Source organism: Podarcis pityusensis (genome assembly GCF_964106645.2).
Source record: "Podarcis pityusensis genome assembly, chromosome: 4".
Classification (NCBI taxonomy): domain Eukaryota; kingdom Metazoa; phylum Chordata; class Lepidosauria; order Squamata; family Lacertidae; genus Podarcis; species Podarcis pityusensis.
This window is the reverse complement of record NC_138027.1, coordinates 32,941,546-32,960,353: the sequence shown is the minus strand read 5'-3', so window position 1 is coordinate 32,960,353 and position 18,808 is coordinate 32,941,546. Positions and strand designations below refer to the sequence as shown.

The 18,808-nt window shown below is 41.9% G+C and overlaps 2 protein-coding genes across 5 annotated transcripts; both read left to right on the top strand.

Annotated features, from left to right (window-relative positions):
- The first annotated feature begins 6,531 nt into the window (after positions 1-6,531).
- Positions 6,532-13,607, top strand: GTPBP8 (GTP binding protein 8). 4 transcript variants are annotated; one of them, XR_013985987.1, is made up of 7 exons: positions 6,532-6,676; positions 8,092-8,520; positions 10,433-10,531; positions 11,062-11,192; positions 11,867-11,966; positions 12,131-12,238; positions 13,171-13,289. XR_013985987.1 is itself a non-coding variant. In XM_081004336.1 (7 exons), exons 2-7 carry the CDS (start codon positions 8,185-8,187, stop codon positions 13,468-13,470), a joined length of 864 nt encoding a protein of 287 aa, XP_080860462.1. In that variant the 5' UTR covers positions 6,534-6,676; positions 8,092-8,184; the 3' UTR covers positions 13,471-13,607. The 4 variants fall into 4 exon arrangements, 3 of the variants coding, with proteins under 3 accessions (XP_080860462.1, XP_080860463.1, XP_080860464.1); XM_081004336.1 differs by lacking the exon at positions 12,131-12,238 and adding an exon at positions 13,392-13,607 and having other exon boundaries at positions 6,534-6,676; XM_081004337.1 differs by lacking the exon at positions 12,131-12,238 and adding an exon at positions 13,392-13,607 and having other exon boundaries at positions 6,537-6,638.
- A 1,845-nt stretch (positions 13,608-15,452) lies between these two features.
- On the top strand, positions 15,453-18,700 carry TAF13 (TATA-box binding protein associated factor 13). Its single transcript, XM_081004340.1, has 5 exons — positions 15,453-15,608; positions 16,060-16,138; positions 17,277-17,374; positions 17,729-17,923; positions 18,396-18,700. Exons 1-4 carry the CDS (start codon positions 15,582-15,584, stop codon positions 17,897-17,899), a joined length of 375 nt encoding a protein of 124 aa, XP_080860466.1. The 5' UTR covers positions 15,453-15,581; the 3' UTR covers positions 17,900-17,923; positions 18,396-18,700.
- Positions 18,701-18,808: the final 108 nt, after the last annotated feature.

Below are 18,808 nucleotides of genomic sequence, written 5' to 3'. Positions count from 1 at the left end.
TCCTATAACTGGGCACTCTCCTGGTCTCTACAGCCACAGCAGGCGCTGTAACTCTCCAAAAGTTTACCTTCACCCCCAAAGGCACACGCTTCCATTATCTCCCAAGACATATGTAAGTAACTCTGAGGTGCCCTGGAGTCAGCTGTGGTCTATTTTAATTGTGGGTGTGTGGCATGTTGATTAATACAAAATTTAAAATCGAAAGTCAATTTTCTAAATATCTGTCTTGTTTTATGTCAGTTGTGGAGAAACTCTGGCCCACGGGTCTTGTTATAGTCCCACCAGACGTCTAAATTTGGCCTGCAAAATCATTTTGCGCAAATCACATTCACCTGTCAGTCACCTGGTATCATACAACATCAGGCGAACCTCTCCCCAAGCAGGGACCTTCCTCTATTCCTAAGTGAATTGTGCAGAAGTGGGAACTGAGTTTTGGTCAGTTACCATATGGATCATAGTCCAATTGCCAGTTTCAGTGTGAGACTACAAGGTCATGAGGCATGTGTGGGTGGAAATAGGTGACTAATAATTTTGCAGTAGTTGCACACACAAAAAGCTTACCACATGGTGGTTGTATTAACCTCAATTGCAAACACAGCATTTAACACACACCACTCAGATCTAGGCAGGAGAGTCAGGATAATACTGGCTGGTTCCTCTTATGTGTACAGATGCTATTTGTAGATTTAAAATGTTTACCATGTGGTTCTTTCTAATCTTGTTTCTATGGCAGCTGTTTTCTGAGTGCCATTCATGCATAAGAGCTAGCTAGCTGATGAGGTTTGAAATGTATTTTTCTCTTTTAAAAACAAATGTATTTCGATTCTCAGTTTTACAACAATAATTAAAATTGCATAAACTATCCAATAACATCACTTGACTTCCCTCCCCCCCTTTTGTGGTTACTTATGTGGTAATTTTCTTACTGCATCGCCAAATTATTATTTAGAATCTAAAGTTTCCTTAACAAATTCACTTAACTGCTTGTTCTACATTACTCCTGCTAATTAATTTAAATGTTTACTATAGTTTTTCAGTTAGTCCACATATTTTCCCCAATCTTTGTTAAAAGTTCTTTCTTTTTGGTTTCTTATTCTTCCAGTAAGTTTTGCCATTTCAGCATAGTCCATTAATTTTATCTGCCATTCTTCCTTGGTTGGGACTGTATCTTCTTTCCGTTTCTGAGCAAGCGTCATTTGGGCAGCTGCCGTTGCATATATAAACAGGTTTTTCCCCGTGGTCCCTAGGTATCTCTGCACCTAGTATTCCTAAAAGAAAAGCTTCTGGTGAGGTTTGAAACTTAGGGCTTATGCACACCTTTTGTGCTACAGGTACACATACTTTAAATTTATTATTATTGATTAAATTTGTATACCACCCTTTATCCATAGATCTCAGGGCACTTCACGTCATAAGAATACAATGTAAAAGCACAAAATACATTATAAAAACAAGAACAAAAAACCCACAAACCCATAACCCCCTCCCTCCAGCCCTTCCCACAAAGACATTTAAAAGGGGTGTGAGATATTAATCAGCCCAAGGCCTGGTTGAAGAGGAACATTTTCCCCTGGGTGTCTAAAGGTATATAAGGAAGGCACTAGCCAAATCCTCCTGGGGAGAACATTCCACACATGGGGAGCGACTGCAGAAAAGGACCGTTTTTGTGTTGCCACTCTCTGGACCACTCATGGAGGAGGCACACAAAGAAGGGCCTCAGATGATGATTGCAAGGTCTGGGTCAGTTCATATGGAGAGAGGGGTCCTTGAAGTATTGCAGTCAGTCCTGAGCCATTTGAGGCTTTATAGGTCAAAACAAGTACTTTGAATTGGGCCTGGACACTAATTGGCAGCCAGTGCAGTTGGGCTAGGATTGGTGAAATATGCTCAAACCACCTTGCCCTGATGAGCAACCTGGCTGCCAAATTCTGCACCAGCTAACGTTTCTGAACCATCTTCAGAGGCAGCTCTACGTATAATGCGTTGCAGTAACCTAACCTAGAGGTTGCCAGAGCATAGACAACAGAAGTTAGGTTATCTCCATCCAGATTGAGGCATAGCTGGGCCATAGCTGAAGCTGATGGAAGGCACTCTGTCCCACTGAGGCCACCTGAGCCTCAAGCGACTGCCAAGGATCCATAAGTACCCCCCATAAGTACCCCTGCATACTTGCTCCTTCAGAGGGAGTATAACCCCGTCACTAATAATAATAATAATTTATTATTTGTAACCCGCCCATCTGGCTGGGTTTCCCCAGCCACTCTGGGCGGCTTCCAACAAGGATTAAAAATACATCAAGAGCAGGCATGTCCAAGCACACACACACACCCCGGAGCTTTCCCTGCAAAAACTCACTCTTTAAGCTGACTCGGAGCAAATGGCAAATCAGGTTTCCCACAGATTGCCATCTGCTCTGATTCAGCTTTAAAGAGCAAGTTTTGGTGGGAAAAGCTCTGGAGCACAAAAAATGGGCACTCAGACATGGAGCAGTAAGGTACAAACCATGCCTGGGAAGTGAGGAGGAAAGGTACAATAAATGTGGATAAGCACATGTCTTACCATCCCTAATCACAAGGAAGGAAATCTTAGCTTTTAATTTTTAAAACTCCATAACCTTCCAGAAGATTGAATGGATGAAGCTGCAACTGGCCAGCAGGGAGGAATTTTAGAAACAGAAAGAATGAATTTACAGCCTAAATTCTGTGCAGCTAGATCCCAGTCTTAACTGGAGCAGAAGCTTATGACACAACAGTTACCATGGCTTCCTGTGCGAGGTAAAATTTTGCAGAGGCGTTTGAAAAGTTAATGTGTATTGCTTATTCTGAGAAACACCCACTCTGCTGATAGCCTCAATGAGAATTTCTTTTTGGGTGACTCTTACAGAAGGAACTTTTACAAGAGAGTGTTTGAAAAAGTCTAAATTCCCAAATGATTTCTAGGCGGGTTTTCTCCCCCTATTAAAAACCTCAGTTTCCATATTTGCAGTGTCATGCTTATGACTTCAGCTGCATAGTTAGAAGCTGTGTGGGCCGACGATGAGAAACATTATAAATGCCAACAGTGACCTGGTGACAAAATTCCTCTTTCCACAAATATATGCCAACAAGTAAGAGTTTCTGTTCTCAAATAGCTGCTGCACATCTGCTAGATGGCGGCTCCTAAATGAAATGTTCGTTTCAGCAAACTTTAGTTAGATCCCACCACTTCTTAACGTATATATTTATTTGGAATTCTTTATACAGTATCCTGATCTACCCCCTTAAGAAGATCAGAGCAGAACACCTAAAAATAGCAAAACAATGTAAACAAGCAGTATTTTAAGGGTTTTTTCCCCCCCTATTATGTTTTTACTGTAATTTTACTGGTGTTAGCCGCCCTGAGCCCGGCTCTGGCCGGGGAGGACGGAGTATAAATAAAATTTATTATTACTATTATTATAAAAGGAAATGCTACATTCAGCAGAAACACACTGCAGATTCAAAGGGGTTGCAGCAGTTACTTATTACAGCCCAGAGTATAATTCACATTGAATATTACAGGCCAGGTAAACAAGAAGAAGAAGAAGTTTGGATTTGATATCCTGCTTTATCACTACCCTATGGAGTCTCAAAGCGGCTCACATTCTCCTTTCCCTTCCTCCCCCACAACAAACACTCTGTGAGGTGAGTGAGGCTGAGAGACTTCAGAGAAGTGTGACTAGCCCAAGGTCACCCAGCAGCTGCATGTGGAGGAGCGGAGACGCGAACCCAGTTCACCAGATTACGAGACTACCGCTCTTAACCACTACACCACACACAACAACAACCCTGCAGTGCTGTCCAGAGGCATCAGACCCCCACAACCATCACTGCAGGCTTGGAGTATGGCTGTAGGTCACTGTTATATGACCTACTGCGGCTTGGAGGGCTGCACTGATAAATATTAGCTTATAGCATTCTTGCAACATAGTCCAATGTTAACAACGCAGGGTAGAGGTGAAGCCAACACTCATTTGGATTCCTAGTAGAAAATAAAATGCTCCATACTCCTCAGGTCGCAGCAAAGATCAATCCACCTCATTCTTTCTCAAAGCTCCTTGCATGCCATATCAAGAACTCAGTTGCATGCAGAAGTCTTACATGCAGTCAGGTTGCACTTTTAAATGCTGGAAACACAATATGTATCTAAAATATGTATCTAAAAAACAAGTTGAAAAGGGTTTTTTTAATGCATATGATTAGAAGATGTTTGATACTAATATTTGGTTGTTTTTAAACCCAAGCCACAGGCTCATATATTGAACACCAGAGCAATGTTCTGTGGTATGGCCCTACTTGTTTCTTCTATTTCCCAACTTCAGGGGTGAGTGCCGATACTTACATAGCCAAACAGCACCAGCCATGCACAAGGTATCTGCATGCAAGTCCAAGATTTGCAGAAGTCCATAAAGTTCAAAAAAGCTTTGTGGACAAGAAAAGGGAAGAAAAACTATGTGTGGGCAAATGCAGGCAGTGCCATGAAAACAAGGGGAGGAGGGATAAAGCACAAGCACAGCTGTCGCTCTCAGGTGGGGTGGCTTTCTCTAGGTAACCTGAGAACTCCTGAGAAAGTAGTGTTTTCATATAATCAGAGAGTTGGAAGGGATCCAAGGGTCATCTAGCCCAACCCCCTACAATGCAGGAATCCCAGCTAAAGCTGGGAGTTCGGAAGCTGGAAATGAGGCAGCCAATATGATCCTTGCTTTCAATATCTCCCTACCCCCACTCCACATGCAAGAAACGTTTTGTTGCAGGACCGAATATCGTCCTCAACTTCAACCTCTTCCCAGTTTTGAATGACTGACTATAGCAACATGCTTCTTCTTGTACCTTTATTGCCACCCGGCGGTGAAAGCAAGAACTGCTCGTTGTATCATTATTGCTTGGAGATAAACATGACATATCTCGAATAATACGCAGTGGATGCTTCTAGTGGTTCGTTAGTTACTGATGGGTTCTGACTCTGAAGGGTTTTATAAAGTTATATTGATGCTGGGGCTTCATTTCAAAAACATGGTCCTCAGGTTTCTCCAACACATCTCTTAGCAGCAATGCGGTTTACAATTTCCCCATGTTTCAGCTTCTAACACCGTCCTGATCAAGGCCAGCCCACCCATGAGGCAAGGTGAGGCGCCTGCCTCAGGTGGCAGGATTTACTGAGGCAACAGATCCCTATGTCATCATCATACCGTCTTTCTATCTTACAATACTCAAGGCGGTTTACAAGCTGAAGAAACAAAAAAATGTACATCTTATAATAATCTAATGCAATACAAAAATGTGATAATAAAACATAACTTTAAAATAGGCAACCTACATCAAAAAAGTAACATCAACAATCATTAGAATAGTATAAAATATTAATATCAGCATATAAATGTCAAGCTTTCTTCCCCCCTTGTTTCTGATGTAGATCTTCCCTTAGCCCTTCTTCCATAGCAGGGTGGGAAGCACAGTTTTGGGGTCCACTTCAGGTGCCAAAATATCCTGGGCCAGCCCTGGTCCTGACCCTACTCTTCTCACCATTTTCTTCTACTCCAGCCCCATAGGTACCAACTCCCTGGGGCCCTGGGTGCCCAAGCACCCACCAAATTCCCCATGAAGGGGCTGGGCACCCGCAAATTTCAGTGACAGGACCATGCACACTGCATGGCACCCACGGCCCCGGGGGCAAAGCTGGCACTCCTGCCCAGCACCATGGGGCAGCAGGCTCCAAAACCCTCAGAAACTAAAATAAAGGCAGGGCACTTTTAAGTGCTGCATGAGAATGAAGGGGGGGGGCAGAATGGTGCCCCCCATCCATAGCTGTCAACTTTTCCCTTTTCTTGCGAGGAATCCTATTCAGAATAAGGGACTTTCCCTTAAAAAGGGGTAACCGTTGACAGCTATGCCCCCATCCCCAAGGAGAACGTCTAGTCTGTGGCCCTTTTGCAGACCTAGCAGTCAGAGCAGCCCAAAGCATGTTTACTCAGAAGTAAGCCTCAGGTGTTCAACAAAGCCTATTCCAAGTAAGATTCCTGTGTGGGCAGGAATGTACAATTCCTGTATGTACAGACAGCGGCTCTGACGCCACGTGCTCCTCTTTCTCAACAGCGGGAATGAAAGCGATTCTCTCCATCTTGGAGGAAATCCAGGTCCCCCCCCCCCCCAGGCCGGACTGTGATTTGGCAGCATTGCCTCGTCTTGCCTCCCTCCCTTTCTCAATACACGCAGGACCAAGTAGGAGCAAATGCAGGCATTCTGACTCTGTGGAAAGGGTGAGCTATTGAAAAAAGAGTTTGGAAGCCGCAGCGACCGCATTGCCTTGCGATCGCCGATCTGGTCCGCAGTGATCCCTCCTAAAAGCGAAGGGAGCAGCCCTGAGGCTGAGCGTTTGACTTGGTTGTCGCGCTTGCAAAGCAGCCTTGCACTGACTCCTCGCCCCGCTGCAAGCAGCAGACGAACGGGAGACCTACAAGCAACTCAGAGGAGCTTACCCTACAAGTGACTTAACTATCTGCGGTTCTTTAGACCGGGAAGGAGGCGGAGCGATCGTCCTGGCTTCCGGGTTAAAGACCCCGGCGGATGCGCTGCGCTCCCTGGCGTAGATTGCAAGCCCTAACTAAGCATGTCTTCTTGGAAGTAAGTTCAGCTGAATGCAGTGGGGCTTATATACCCAGGTAAGTGGGTGAAGCAGCAGTTGTGACTTTAGGTATTCAGAGTGCGGAGAAAAAAGCGTGAGTCTTCGGGCGCAGCTTCCTATGGCTGCTGTCGGGTTGGCGGGTGAGCACTTATTTTGGAAGATGCGCCACTGGAGCGAATGGGTGCCAACTTTGGAGTCAGCAGGTAAATGATCGGTTTCAACCGAGGGCTCCTTTCTCCATTGGCTTGAAATGGCCTCTTTTTATTTATTAAATGAACAGAATTGTGTACTCAGTATTGCCTAATTGCGAAAAGGAATAGTAGAAACGTAGAGGTGGAAAGGACCCCAAGAGTAATCTAGTCCATTGCAGGAATCACAACTAAAGGATCTATGGCAGATGGTTATCCAACCTCTGCTTAAACTACCAGACTTTTAGAAGACATTTGAAGGCAACCCTGTTTAGTGAAGCTTTTAATGTTTAACAGATTATTGTATTTTAATATTTTGTTGGAAGCCGCCCAGAGTAGCTGGGGAAACCCAGCCAGATGGGTGGGGTATAAATTATTATTATTATTATTATTATTATTATTATTATTAACCTCCCAAGGAAGGAGAGTCCATCTTCCAAGGGAGTCCATTCCAGCTCTTAAGTGGTTTACATAAAATAAACATTACAGCTACCAATAAAAGTCTGAAGTCAAAAGCAAGCTGACCTATTTCCCTCCCCACCCAAAGTATAAATAAAATCAGCAGTTGAAAATATATATGTTATAAAAATGCATATTGAAATGCATGTCAACTTTACATGTAATGGACATCCATGAAAATGTTGTCTCTCACCAATTTGTAGATTTTTGATGGGGGGTGGGGCGTATGGAATATTTAATTTTCCAGTGCTGGCCCTGTTTCTATATCAATTTTCTTCTTAGGGTGTAGTCCCATGTACCTGGAAATAAGTGCAGCTGAACTTGGAGGGAGTTACTTCTGAACATATATGCAAAGGATTGCATTTTTAGTTTTGAGCAGAAATGTGGAGGATTGCACTATGTGTTCAGGGGTACCTTGGATTACATACGGTACGCTTCAGGTTACATACGCTTCAGGTTACGGACTCCACTAACCCAGAAATAGTGCTTCAGGTTAAGAACTTTGCTTCAGGATAAGAACAGAAATTGTGCTCTGGCGGCACGGCGGCAGCAGGAGGCCCCATAAGCTAAAGTGGTGCTTCAGGTTAAGAACAGTTTCAGGTAAAGAATGGAGCTCCGGAACGAATTAAGTACTTAACCTGAGGTACCACTGTATATTGTTCTGTCTGGCACCTGTGCTGAAAGTCTTGAAGGAAAGCAGTGGTTTAATGCACTGAGGGATGAATTTGCATTTGTATGTTGGTGGTGGTGTTTTTGGCAATTGCTACAATAACTTAAATCCTCCTCTTATTTCTCTTTAAAACAGCAGTCAGAACTCAAGAATCTACAACAGAAGTTTTTGTTTTTAAAAATATGATGGACCTGAGTTGGTTGTGTGGCTGTTGAAAATCCAGGCACAATGGTGCTCCAGAAAGCAAAACCAAGAAGACTTCTAACAATTAGCTACCTGCTGAGGAGACATCTTGCAACCAGAAGCAGCCCCATAAAGTATGCTTCGTTTTCAGAAGTCTTGCAATTAAACGAAAAACAGTTCACTGGAGTCGCGTTCCCTCTCCAAGAAATGGCAAGATACCTGACCTCTAACGTGGACACGTCATCCTTCCAGATTTTCAATCCTAACCACAATGAAATCAACAAAGCAGAGGCGTTTTTCATTTCAACACGGTGGCACCCCATTGATTATTTCACTTCAGCTGTCCGGATGGATCACGCTCCCCAATTGTCACAGCCTGAGGTGAGGTCAATGAAATGCAATTTTTATCCTTAGGAGCAACTTCAGTTGCCATGTGAGTGCTTATGGGAAAAGAAGAACCAATTGCATTGTTTGAAGTGTCGTGGGGTGGGGAGGAAGGGGAGTTGCTAAAGCTATGGGTTGTATAAATGTACTTTGCTTTGATTGCAGAATATGGCCTTGAATTCAGTTGTCAAAGCAAAGTTTCTGGTTCTTATGATGGAGAATTTCGTACATGCAGCTGTTTGCCCAAAGCAGCAAGTTTGCAGTGGCAATGATGTTAAAATAATAATAATAATAATAATAATAATAATAATAATAATAATAATGCCACCCATCTGACTGGGTTGCCCCAGCCACGCTTGTCAGCTTCCAACAAAATATAACTGATAACTGTCTAGCCATGCTAGGTCACTATGTGTGGGAAATTGTTGTTGTTGTTGTTGTTCAGTCGTTTAGTCGTTTCCGACTCTTCATGAGCTCATGGACCAGAGCACGCCAGGCACTCCTGTCTTCCACTGCCTCCCACAGTTTAGTCAAACTCATGCTGGTAGCTTCGAGAACACTGTCCAACCATCTCGTCCTCTGTCGTCCCCTTCTCCTTGTGCCCTCCATCTTTCCCAACATCAGGGTCTTTTCCAGGGAGTCTTCTCTTCTCATGAGGTGGCCAAAGTATTGGAGCCTCAGCTTCACGATCTGTCCTTCCAGTGAGCACTCAGGACTGATTTCCTTCAGAATAGGTAGGTTTGATCTTCTTGCAGTCCATGAGACTCTCAAGAGTCTCCTCCAGCACCATAATTCAAAAGCAGTGTGGGAAATTGGTATCTTTTAAATGAGGTGTTGACTTTTCTGTAAAAGATAAAAAGGTAAGGACCCCTGGACAGTTAAGTCCAGTTGAATTTGACTATGGGGTATGACTATGATTTTTCTGTAACAAAACCTGAAGAGAAAGCTCTACTCAGGGGCACAAGCTGTGGTCAGGTGTAGACTGTACCAGTGTTTCTTGAGATACATGCTTCTGGATTTAGCCTTAAAGCTAGGGGGGAATCTGAACAGTCTTCCAATTAGGGAGTTTCACTCAATACAGCACCCTGTTCTTCCTTGTAATCCCCAGGTCCATCCTTTAGTCCCCATCCTTTTGCATTACATACATTGATCTTACTCTCACTGCTTCCCCAAGGCGCCTGTGCTAAGAAATGAAAACGTACCATTTTTAAAAAGGGGGAGGGGGAACGCATCAGAATAAAAGGTGCATCCAAATATATGTAAATCATGTCTGTTTAAGTAATCCTAAGCATACTTGGGAAAGTGAATACCATCAAAATCAATAAATATTCAGTATTGTCCCACTAGTTTCAGAATTAGGGAACAAGCTGCAGTCCTAAGTGTATTTATTAAGAAATACATTCAGGCATTTCCTTTAAAGTAAGCATGTTCAAACTTGGTCTGCAAAGTTGACAAGCCAAATAAAGGCAACTTTCCTAATTTCATAATTCCAGTAGCAGAATTTCAGGTTGCTCTCCCACATTATTCCTCTGTAGATGCAAACTTCTGGAAAAGCCAAGGAACCTTCAAAGTGGCATAGTTTGAATATGCGTTCCTCATACTAATTCTCCTAAATGGGACTGCTAAAATCTTGTCCATGAAGAACTGAGGACTCTGAGGACTCCCTTTTCTTTTAGTTGTCCTCACATTTTGTAGATCTTGAGAGTTATTTGATCCAAAAGAGAATTGAGTTGTAGCAAGAAATCCATATTCTCTGGAGAAATGTATTATTTGCTGTAACTGGGCCTATCTGTTGAACTGTGCTCTTTGGTCAGGGTAACTACAGAGAGAATAGATGTACGACTCCTTGCTTTAATACATGTCATTGGATGAGAAAGATAAATGTGAAATAACTAACTTCTTCCCACAGGTTTGCTTTTTAGGAAGAAGCAATGTTGGAAAATCCTCCTTAATAAAGGCTCTGTTTTCATTGTCCCCTGATGTTGAAGTCAGAGTTTCCAAAAATCCAGTAAGTAGCATTCGGAGATTTTATTACATTGACTTTGGAATTTAATTGAGCCCAACTAAAAGCAGGCTGTTCCTGGGTTGCATCTCAGAGCAGGCCCATTGAAATAAATGGACTAGTCAGATACAGCCCTCTGTTCTGCGACATATATTGTGACATTGTTTGTAACTGGTAGAAAGGATCCAGCTTGGAAGGAGAGAACCAAGAAGTTACGTACTCAGACAGAGCTTTCATGTCTCCCCTAGCACAGTGAGTTTGAAATTAGTATTTCTACACCAGCAATGTGGTTGCTGTCCCAGATGTTCTTGGATCTCTTCTCCCTTGTTGGATGATCAGGTGTTGAGAAATTGTGCGATATACTCTGTATGAACAGCAATCTTCCACAGCCATCCGATGATACTTACATATGCTTTCATGTCAGGGACTGGCCAAATGAGGAGCAGTGGCATTTCATCATCTTAACTGAGAAACCACCCCAGTTTTGGAAAAAGATGAAACAAACAACCCTAACCCTCCCATTTTTTTCCCTCCAGGGCCACACTAAGAAACTGAATTTCTTCAAAGTGGGGGATTTATTTACTTTGGTGGATATGCCAGGCTATGGTTACAGATCACCCAAAGATTTTGCAGAGATGGTGGAGCCTTATTTAAATCACCGTGCAAAGTAAGATAACAGCTTGAAATTTCACTTCAGTCTTTTCTACAGGATTATGTGGGGAAATAATTTAGGTTAAAAAATATTATTTTAAAGACAATCCATTTTATAACAATATGGGGAAGTGTCTTAGACTAACTAAGGCATGTGAAATAGCTTTTAGATGCAGTGTCTATTTAAACTTGAGCCAATCACAGTACTTGTAAATATTATTTTAACATAGTCTTACAGCATTCTTTACAGCAGTGGTGAAGAACCTCTGGCCTTCAAGTCTAAGCAGGCCCACTGAGCCTTCCCATTTGGCCCATGAGGCTGTTTTATATGCATCAGGTGTAGGGCAGGTAGACCCCCAACTTGGCGAAATACACCGCTGATTGGAGGCACTTGCAAATCTTTCCACAAAGCCCTGTGCAAAAAGAGGTCACCCAAAATTGTTGTTATAAGTACTGATTGCCTGCTTTGTAGCATAGGATGTATTGGAGTCCATACAAATGACCAAACTGCCCCAGAATAAGCTCATTCACCCAACGGTAGTGTGGTCATCTGTATCATCCCAGCAGGTAGAAAAGGATGAACAAATTGTTGCTTGTATAATTGTTGCCTGGGCTAGATTTAGGATTTGCAGATAAAGGATATATATTGCTGCAAAGCATAGTTGTGAGCTGTGGTTTTATGTTTTCTAGTCTGAAACGGACATTCTTATTAGTGGACGGCCTGGTCGGAATTCAGGAAATGGACAAAGTTGCTATAGAAATGTTGGAAGAATTTGGGATCCCTTATGTTGTGAGTTGTGATTTTTGTTTAAAAATGAAGGCAGTCAGCAGTCAATATATTGAACTACCAGGAGTAAAAAGGCATGTAGCAGAAACGAGGAAGTATTCATTGCCGTGTAAGCAGACTTCTGCAAGTGCAATGGGGCTTCTCTTCTTTTTTCCTCTTTCCTGTAGCCCCGTGTGACACTTCTCCAATCTGCTCATCAGGGTCCCCAATTCAGGTTTTAGGCATGTTTGGAAGGCTCCAGGATGAAGGAAAGGAAGAGGAAGCCATTATTGCAGGTGCACGGACAACACTGGATGCCATTCACCATTCCGCCAAAGTTATACATTTGTCCAGTTAATATTAGTGTCCTTTTTTTTTGTTATTATTAGTTGAATAATGGTTTGAAAAATGACTTGCAAGTAGAAACTATTAGACTTGACTAGGAGATTTTAAAAGCCTGTGTTGAAAAAATTATAACACAGGCAAGATTTTTATGAATTATGATCATAGGTGATTAAAAACTGAAGCAGCTTTATCATGTACTGAAGGTATGCTATTAAAACCCCAAGTTTCACTATGTGTGCACTAATACTTGTTAGAATCCTAGATTCCTAGCTGTTATTTAAATACTGTATACTGTTTTAGCTTTCATGTTTGTGAAGGTGAATTTGAAAATATAAAGGTTTCTGACCTTGCCCTCAGTCCTAACCAGGTTGCTTAGCCCTAACATAGATCCTCTGGATCCAACATAAAATAGTAATCCAAAACATTATACTGGAAGATTAACAAGATATGGAGATCTCTGTTCACCTTTAGAAATGAAATATATTTGTCTTGTAGATTTAGAAATTGAAAGAAGATATAAATATTGAAATAAATAAATATACAGTACTAAGTTATTAGTCTGATCCATTGACTCTTAAAATGTTCCCACTAAGCCTCGCCCTTTTCTTTTTCTTAAGGAAGATATGAAAACCTGTTTTTCTCCCCTCACACAGAAGTCTCCATAAGTATAAATCTGGAGTGAGGAAAAGTTGGAAGAGAACAAAATACACAATTTGGGTTTTTTAAAATTGTTTTGTAGAGTAAAAAGACTCATCAACAATGTTAGCATACTTACCTAATCTGAGAGCTAAATTTGAAAGACTTTACCAAGAATTCAAGACTTCTTTAAGAGTTGCTCTACAATGTTTAAAATATTGGGGGGGGGGTGTTGTTGTTTTTGCAGATTGTATTGACTAAAATTGACAAAGCATCAAAAGGAGTGATGACAAGAAATGTGATACAGATTCAAGACTTTGTTAACAAAAAGACACAAGTGTGCTTTCCTCAACTCTTTCCTGTCAGGTAAAACTTGAAAAGGGGTTCTTATCCAGTCAGAAATAGAACTGCACATGTAATGCAAATGCTGCACTCTCATCAAATAACATTTTCTCATTTTTTCTACAGTTCTTTGTATTGCTTTGGAATCCATGTGCTAAGATGCTTTATAGCACACGTTACTGGAAATCTTCCCCTGTCCACTTGATGATACTTCATTCCCAAATCTTAATGACTCGTCTTCATTGTTCTTCCAATAAAAGAGACAAGATTTATTGCTCTGTACACTTCTCTTTTTTCCAAGCCTTGTGAATAATTTGTGTATAATAAATGCTATTTAAGTTATTTATACAGCTTCAGCTAATTATTTCACAGTGTACATATTTTCTCACCCTTGACTGATTGGACCAGAGCTTTAGAAGCAAAGGTCTATGCTTAGAAGCAATATGTGTTTCTCTTTAGTCCAGATATAGAAACTTAATGAGAGCGTATAATGGAACCCTAACAGGCATGGATCAGCTCACAAATGAGTGCAAGTTCAACTCAGCAGTTGATCGCCAACACTGTTCAAGCATTTATGTGGCTTTATCTCACCACATGTTAAATGGCCCAGCTGCCACTTCATTTTAATTAAGTCACAGATTTATTACAATCTTAAATTGACCGGACTAGTGTCCCCTTCATGAAGTGTTTCCCTCAGTTAGCAAGTATTTTGGTACATGATTATGCAGGAGGGAGGGAAATGAGCCCAGTGGCATAAATATTTGCATAAAAAATTAAGATAAGCAGAGTGGCTGCTCCCCAGTTACTCCTGACAAATGCTTACATAAATCACCCTACTTTTGCTATGCTGATTTAGCCCCAGTAGTGGGGCAAGGCACCATTCCCTCTGCTTGAGCTTAACAAGAAACTGAGCCCTGAGCACGTATCTCTCTCACACTATAGCAAACTGATGTCAATAAATGCTTAATGCCTGTGGGTTGGTTGCTAGCTGGCAAGCAGCATCCTGGAATGGAAACAGTAAGGAGCTGCTGTTGCATTGGAGAGCTGCTTCAGGACCATCTGTTATAAGAATTTTAAAGGTCATATATATATAAAATAAATGTTCATAACTGTACATATAAACCACATGTCTGAAACCCCACAGATTAGGTCCCGAACAAATTGACCTCAAATATTTGTCTGCAAGGTCAAAGTGGGAAACCTCCCCATTGTCTCTTTCCTCACAAATCCTGTCCTCACAAATCCTGTCTTAAGGGCACATTCAAGATATGAACAGGGTGTGAGCCTGTGACCTAGATTCAGGAATTAAGTAGTTATAATAACAAAAGAGTAGCCAAAACCCAGATAATGCAATCAGGTAACTTGCCAGACATGAGATAAACAACGCACTCAGTTTTCTGTTGTAGACCGCCTTTTCTGTGATGTATGTATGATGTTTCTGGGGGTGGTCTTGGACTCTAGGGTGGGCCATTTAAAATGTCTATAGGGGTTTGAACGCATGGCTCTGGGTCTTCCTCCTCTCTCTTGTGTGTGTGGGAGCACCCTGTTGCAACAGTTAATAAAGATCAGGCTTACTAGCTGCTTTGCTTCTCAATATTCTCTGGTTGGTCTCTGTTATTTTCTCCTACTGATAGAGAACCTACAAAAGGACTCTATATGAGCTCTTGGGTAGCCCATAAGGGAAAAGGGCAGTTGTTGTTTTTTACTTATATCACCATCACTGCCTTTTTTATTCCTTCCTACTCAAATCTGTATATTCGAGAGCAAACAGAAGTTACAAAGACACCACAGATAACAGTCTTGTGGCACATTAAGGATTAGCAGATTTACTGTAGCATATCGGGTTTGAATACTGAATGTACTGATGAAGTGGACTCTAAACTTGTGCTGCTGCAAACCCGTTCATCTTTAAGGTGCCACGAAGCTCCTTGTTTGCACCGTCCGTTGCCACTCACAAAGGGCGGGAATTGGTTGTTTAATATGTTTCAGCTTTATCCAACACCCTGCCCATCTTGCCCCAGAAGCAAACTCTTCATGCGCTTTGAATGGGGTTATTATGGCATATCCATTTCCAAAGAGGGCGAGGGACTTCAGTCGCTCCTACTGCGCACGCGTGCTGCTAGCTTTGTAACCCCCCCCCACCCACTCCCATTTCGCGTTCCTCAGAGCTACGGAAAGAAGGGACTGGAAAAGGGCAAGGTCTACAGCTTCATTAGCTCCGAGAGAGCATGCTCAAGAGTGCCCGTCGACGCGACCAATAAGAACGCGAATTGCTATCCCGGCGGAAGCCTGGAAGGGAAGGTGGCTGCTGCAGTTATGGCGGACGAAGAAGAGGACCCTCCTGTGAGTAGGAAAGGTCGGGGTGGGAGTCTGGAGAAGGCGCTTGCTGGCTTCGGGGAAAGGGGGGCGGGAAGGGCAGGGGGCTACGGCTACGCTTACCCTTTACTTTCCCCTTCCTTGCCACTTACTCTTGGTTTGTAGGATGTTGCCAAATTAACAAGTGTTCAGAGGTTCGCTGTTCGGTCATTCAGTTCTTAAATCAAATATGGGAATCACGAAGAGTCGGACACGACTAAACGACTAAACAACAAAGCCTAGTTTATAATTTATAATTTAGGGAAGCTTTTAATGTTTAATAGACTATTGTATTTTAATATTCTGTTGGAAGCCGCCCAGAGTGGCTGGGGAAACCCAGCCAGATGGGCGGGGTCTAAATAATAAATTATTATTATTATTATTAATCTCTTGCATTCTTGTTTGGGATTTCTTCCCCCCCCCCCCCCCCCGTTTTTAGTTTGAAGAAGATACTGAGGAGGCTGGAGGAGGCCCAGATGGTGCACAGGGGAAAAGGAAAAGGCTGTTCTCCAAGGAATGTAAGTTGGGGCTCCACTGATCATGCTGGCTGGGGCTGATGGGATTTAGACTCCCAGCAACTGAAGGGCCACAGGTTCCCCACCCCTGGTGTAGACAATACTGAGCTAAAAGATCTTACTTGGTGTAAAGCAGCTTCCTGTGTTTCATGTTATTATAAGGTTTAACCTCTTCACGTTTTCCTACTTTCTAAAGGACCCCTTTCCCACCTCCATAAACCGCTTTTTGAATATTGATACCACAGTTAAATTCCAGAAAAGACTGGAGGATAAATAGAAGTAGAAACCCTCTCACGTCATGCCCAGCTTGAGACTAAGGGCTGATTCACACATTTTTGCATGCCATTTGATGTCACTTGATTCATAGATGAATATGTGAACTATTTCCATTAAAATGTATTGTGTGAAATTATGTGAGGTAGAATAAAAAGTATTTAATCTGAAATTATTATTTCATGCATACATGCTCCAACACTTGATCTTGATGTTTTCTAGAGATTAACATGTACATGTGAACTCTCCCTCAGATTTTGATTTAGAATGCTTCATCTGTATTTGTCGACCTTGTTGCTGCATTCTTCTGTGGCTGTTAGGAAGCACACATTAGCCCAGGCATGTCCAAAGTCCCTTCCAGGGGCCTGATGTTAGTTTCTGTTTCTCACTGAGCAGCTGCTTGCAAGTCACAGGACTATGTTTACATTCCACAGTCCAGATATTGTTGGATTCTCACGGGAAAGGGAGACGGGATGTGACGTTACTGGTTTCCTGTTTCCTTTGTTCTTTGTTTTCCACATGCAGCTTTTCATTGGAGTTACACATGCTTTCTGCAGTTCTTAGCATCAAGGTTCCATTGAAAAAACACCTTATTGGGCATTGTCTTAAAAGTATGCATACTGCCATCAACAGGGTGACAGTGTTTTGATTTAAGAACCCTATATCATCCATCATATACTTCCAAGTGGGGAATATTTGCAACTTAAAAATTAGTTGAGAAGCTTAGATGTAGGCTTCTGCTTGCTTGAACAATTTGGAAGACTATGACTGCCGAGTCACGCTTATTGAGAAACATAGTGAATAGGTCTTAAGTTTTCTAGAGTGCTTCCATTCCATATCTCACTGTGGGCGTTTGTTCATTCTACAGTAAGATGTATGATGTATGGATTTGGAGATGATCAGAATCCTTACACAGAGTCAGTGGATATTCTTGAAGACTTGGTTATAGAATTCATCACAGAAATGGTAGGTCTTGCTTGTTTGCTTGTATATTACAAATTGGGTGAAGCAGATGCTGTGAGATATGAGCTTTGTTTTTGGTGCTGCTGTTTGTTACTTGAAAAGCAAAGAGCAGAGCCTTGAAGGGAAGATGTATATAAGGCAACTATTGATCAGCTCACTTTAATTGAATAAAAGAAGAATGCTACAAGCATAACAAGGGCTGTGTTTTAGTGCTGTTTACTACAATTCATTTCATGATACAGGTTGCTGCAAGGGAAGAAATCCAAACATTCAAGAGAACACATGGTCAAATCCATAGTACAGGTACTGAACCTCTCTTAGAATGTATGTGACTGATCAATTTTTTCCTACCAATAGACCCACAAAGCAATGTCAATTGGACGGCAGGGTCGAGTACAGGTTGAAGATATTGTCTTCCTGATCCGTAAAGACCCACGGAAGTTTGCTCGTGTGAAAGACTTGTTAACAATGAATGAAGAACTGAAACGGGCCAGAAAGGCATTTGATGAAGCAAACTATGGATCTTAAGGCGTCATGTGATGCAGATGGGTGGTATGTTTCATTTTTCTGACTTGTGTTGTCCTCAAGGATTCACCAAACAAAGTGAAGTGCTTGCATTCCCCATGACACGGTAGACAATTACAGTAGTACTTTACTAACAGGAACAAATCTCTGCAGTTTGAGGGTGGGTGGGTACCTTCTCTTCCCAAATATACCTTAAGTGGCAATTCTACAGTGGCTTTTAGGTTCTGTGAAAATTGGAAAACACACCACTGTACATAGCTCTAGGTTAGTTAATACCAACATTGTGAAAAAATATCCATCTTGCTAGTTGTACACATCACAGGTACTTACTCCAAAATGAGGTGCCTCATTCCATAAACAGGCGTGAAAGCTATGGGCAATTATGTCGAGAGATCAGAGCTACTTGCAGTTTGGCAGTTGAGGCATATATTATAGGCAGTGTTGTTTGTTTCTCTGAGTAAGTGGAGGAAACACTGTATTTGTACTTTTTTTTTTTCAGCTGAGGAAGGATGGCCCAGAACAGGTGCTTACATGTTTGGATATTGCCGCTACCAGAAGACAAACCAACACTTTGTTTTGTAAATGTTAATTCACAGGGGGAACTTTGTAACTGGAATAATTGTTTTGTTTTTTGAGGGTCATTGTTTTGCTTAGTTACTGTATAGATACACATTGTATAACTGATTCAATTTATGAATTGCTTCCTATTAATGTTCTTTCACAGTAAATACTAGTGATTTGGAATTCTTAATGAATATGAATAAACACTTTCACCCATGCATCTCTTGTAATGGGAGAAACCAAGATGATTCCTGTACTTTTCTGAAAGGATCAATACAATTTTTGAAGCCTGCCTCAGCTTTTGACTACGTTAACATGAATTAACCCCTTTGGACACATGTGGGGTAGTCA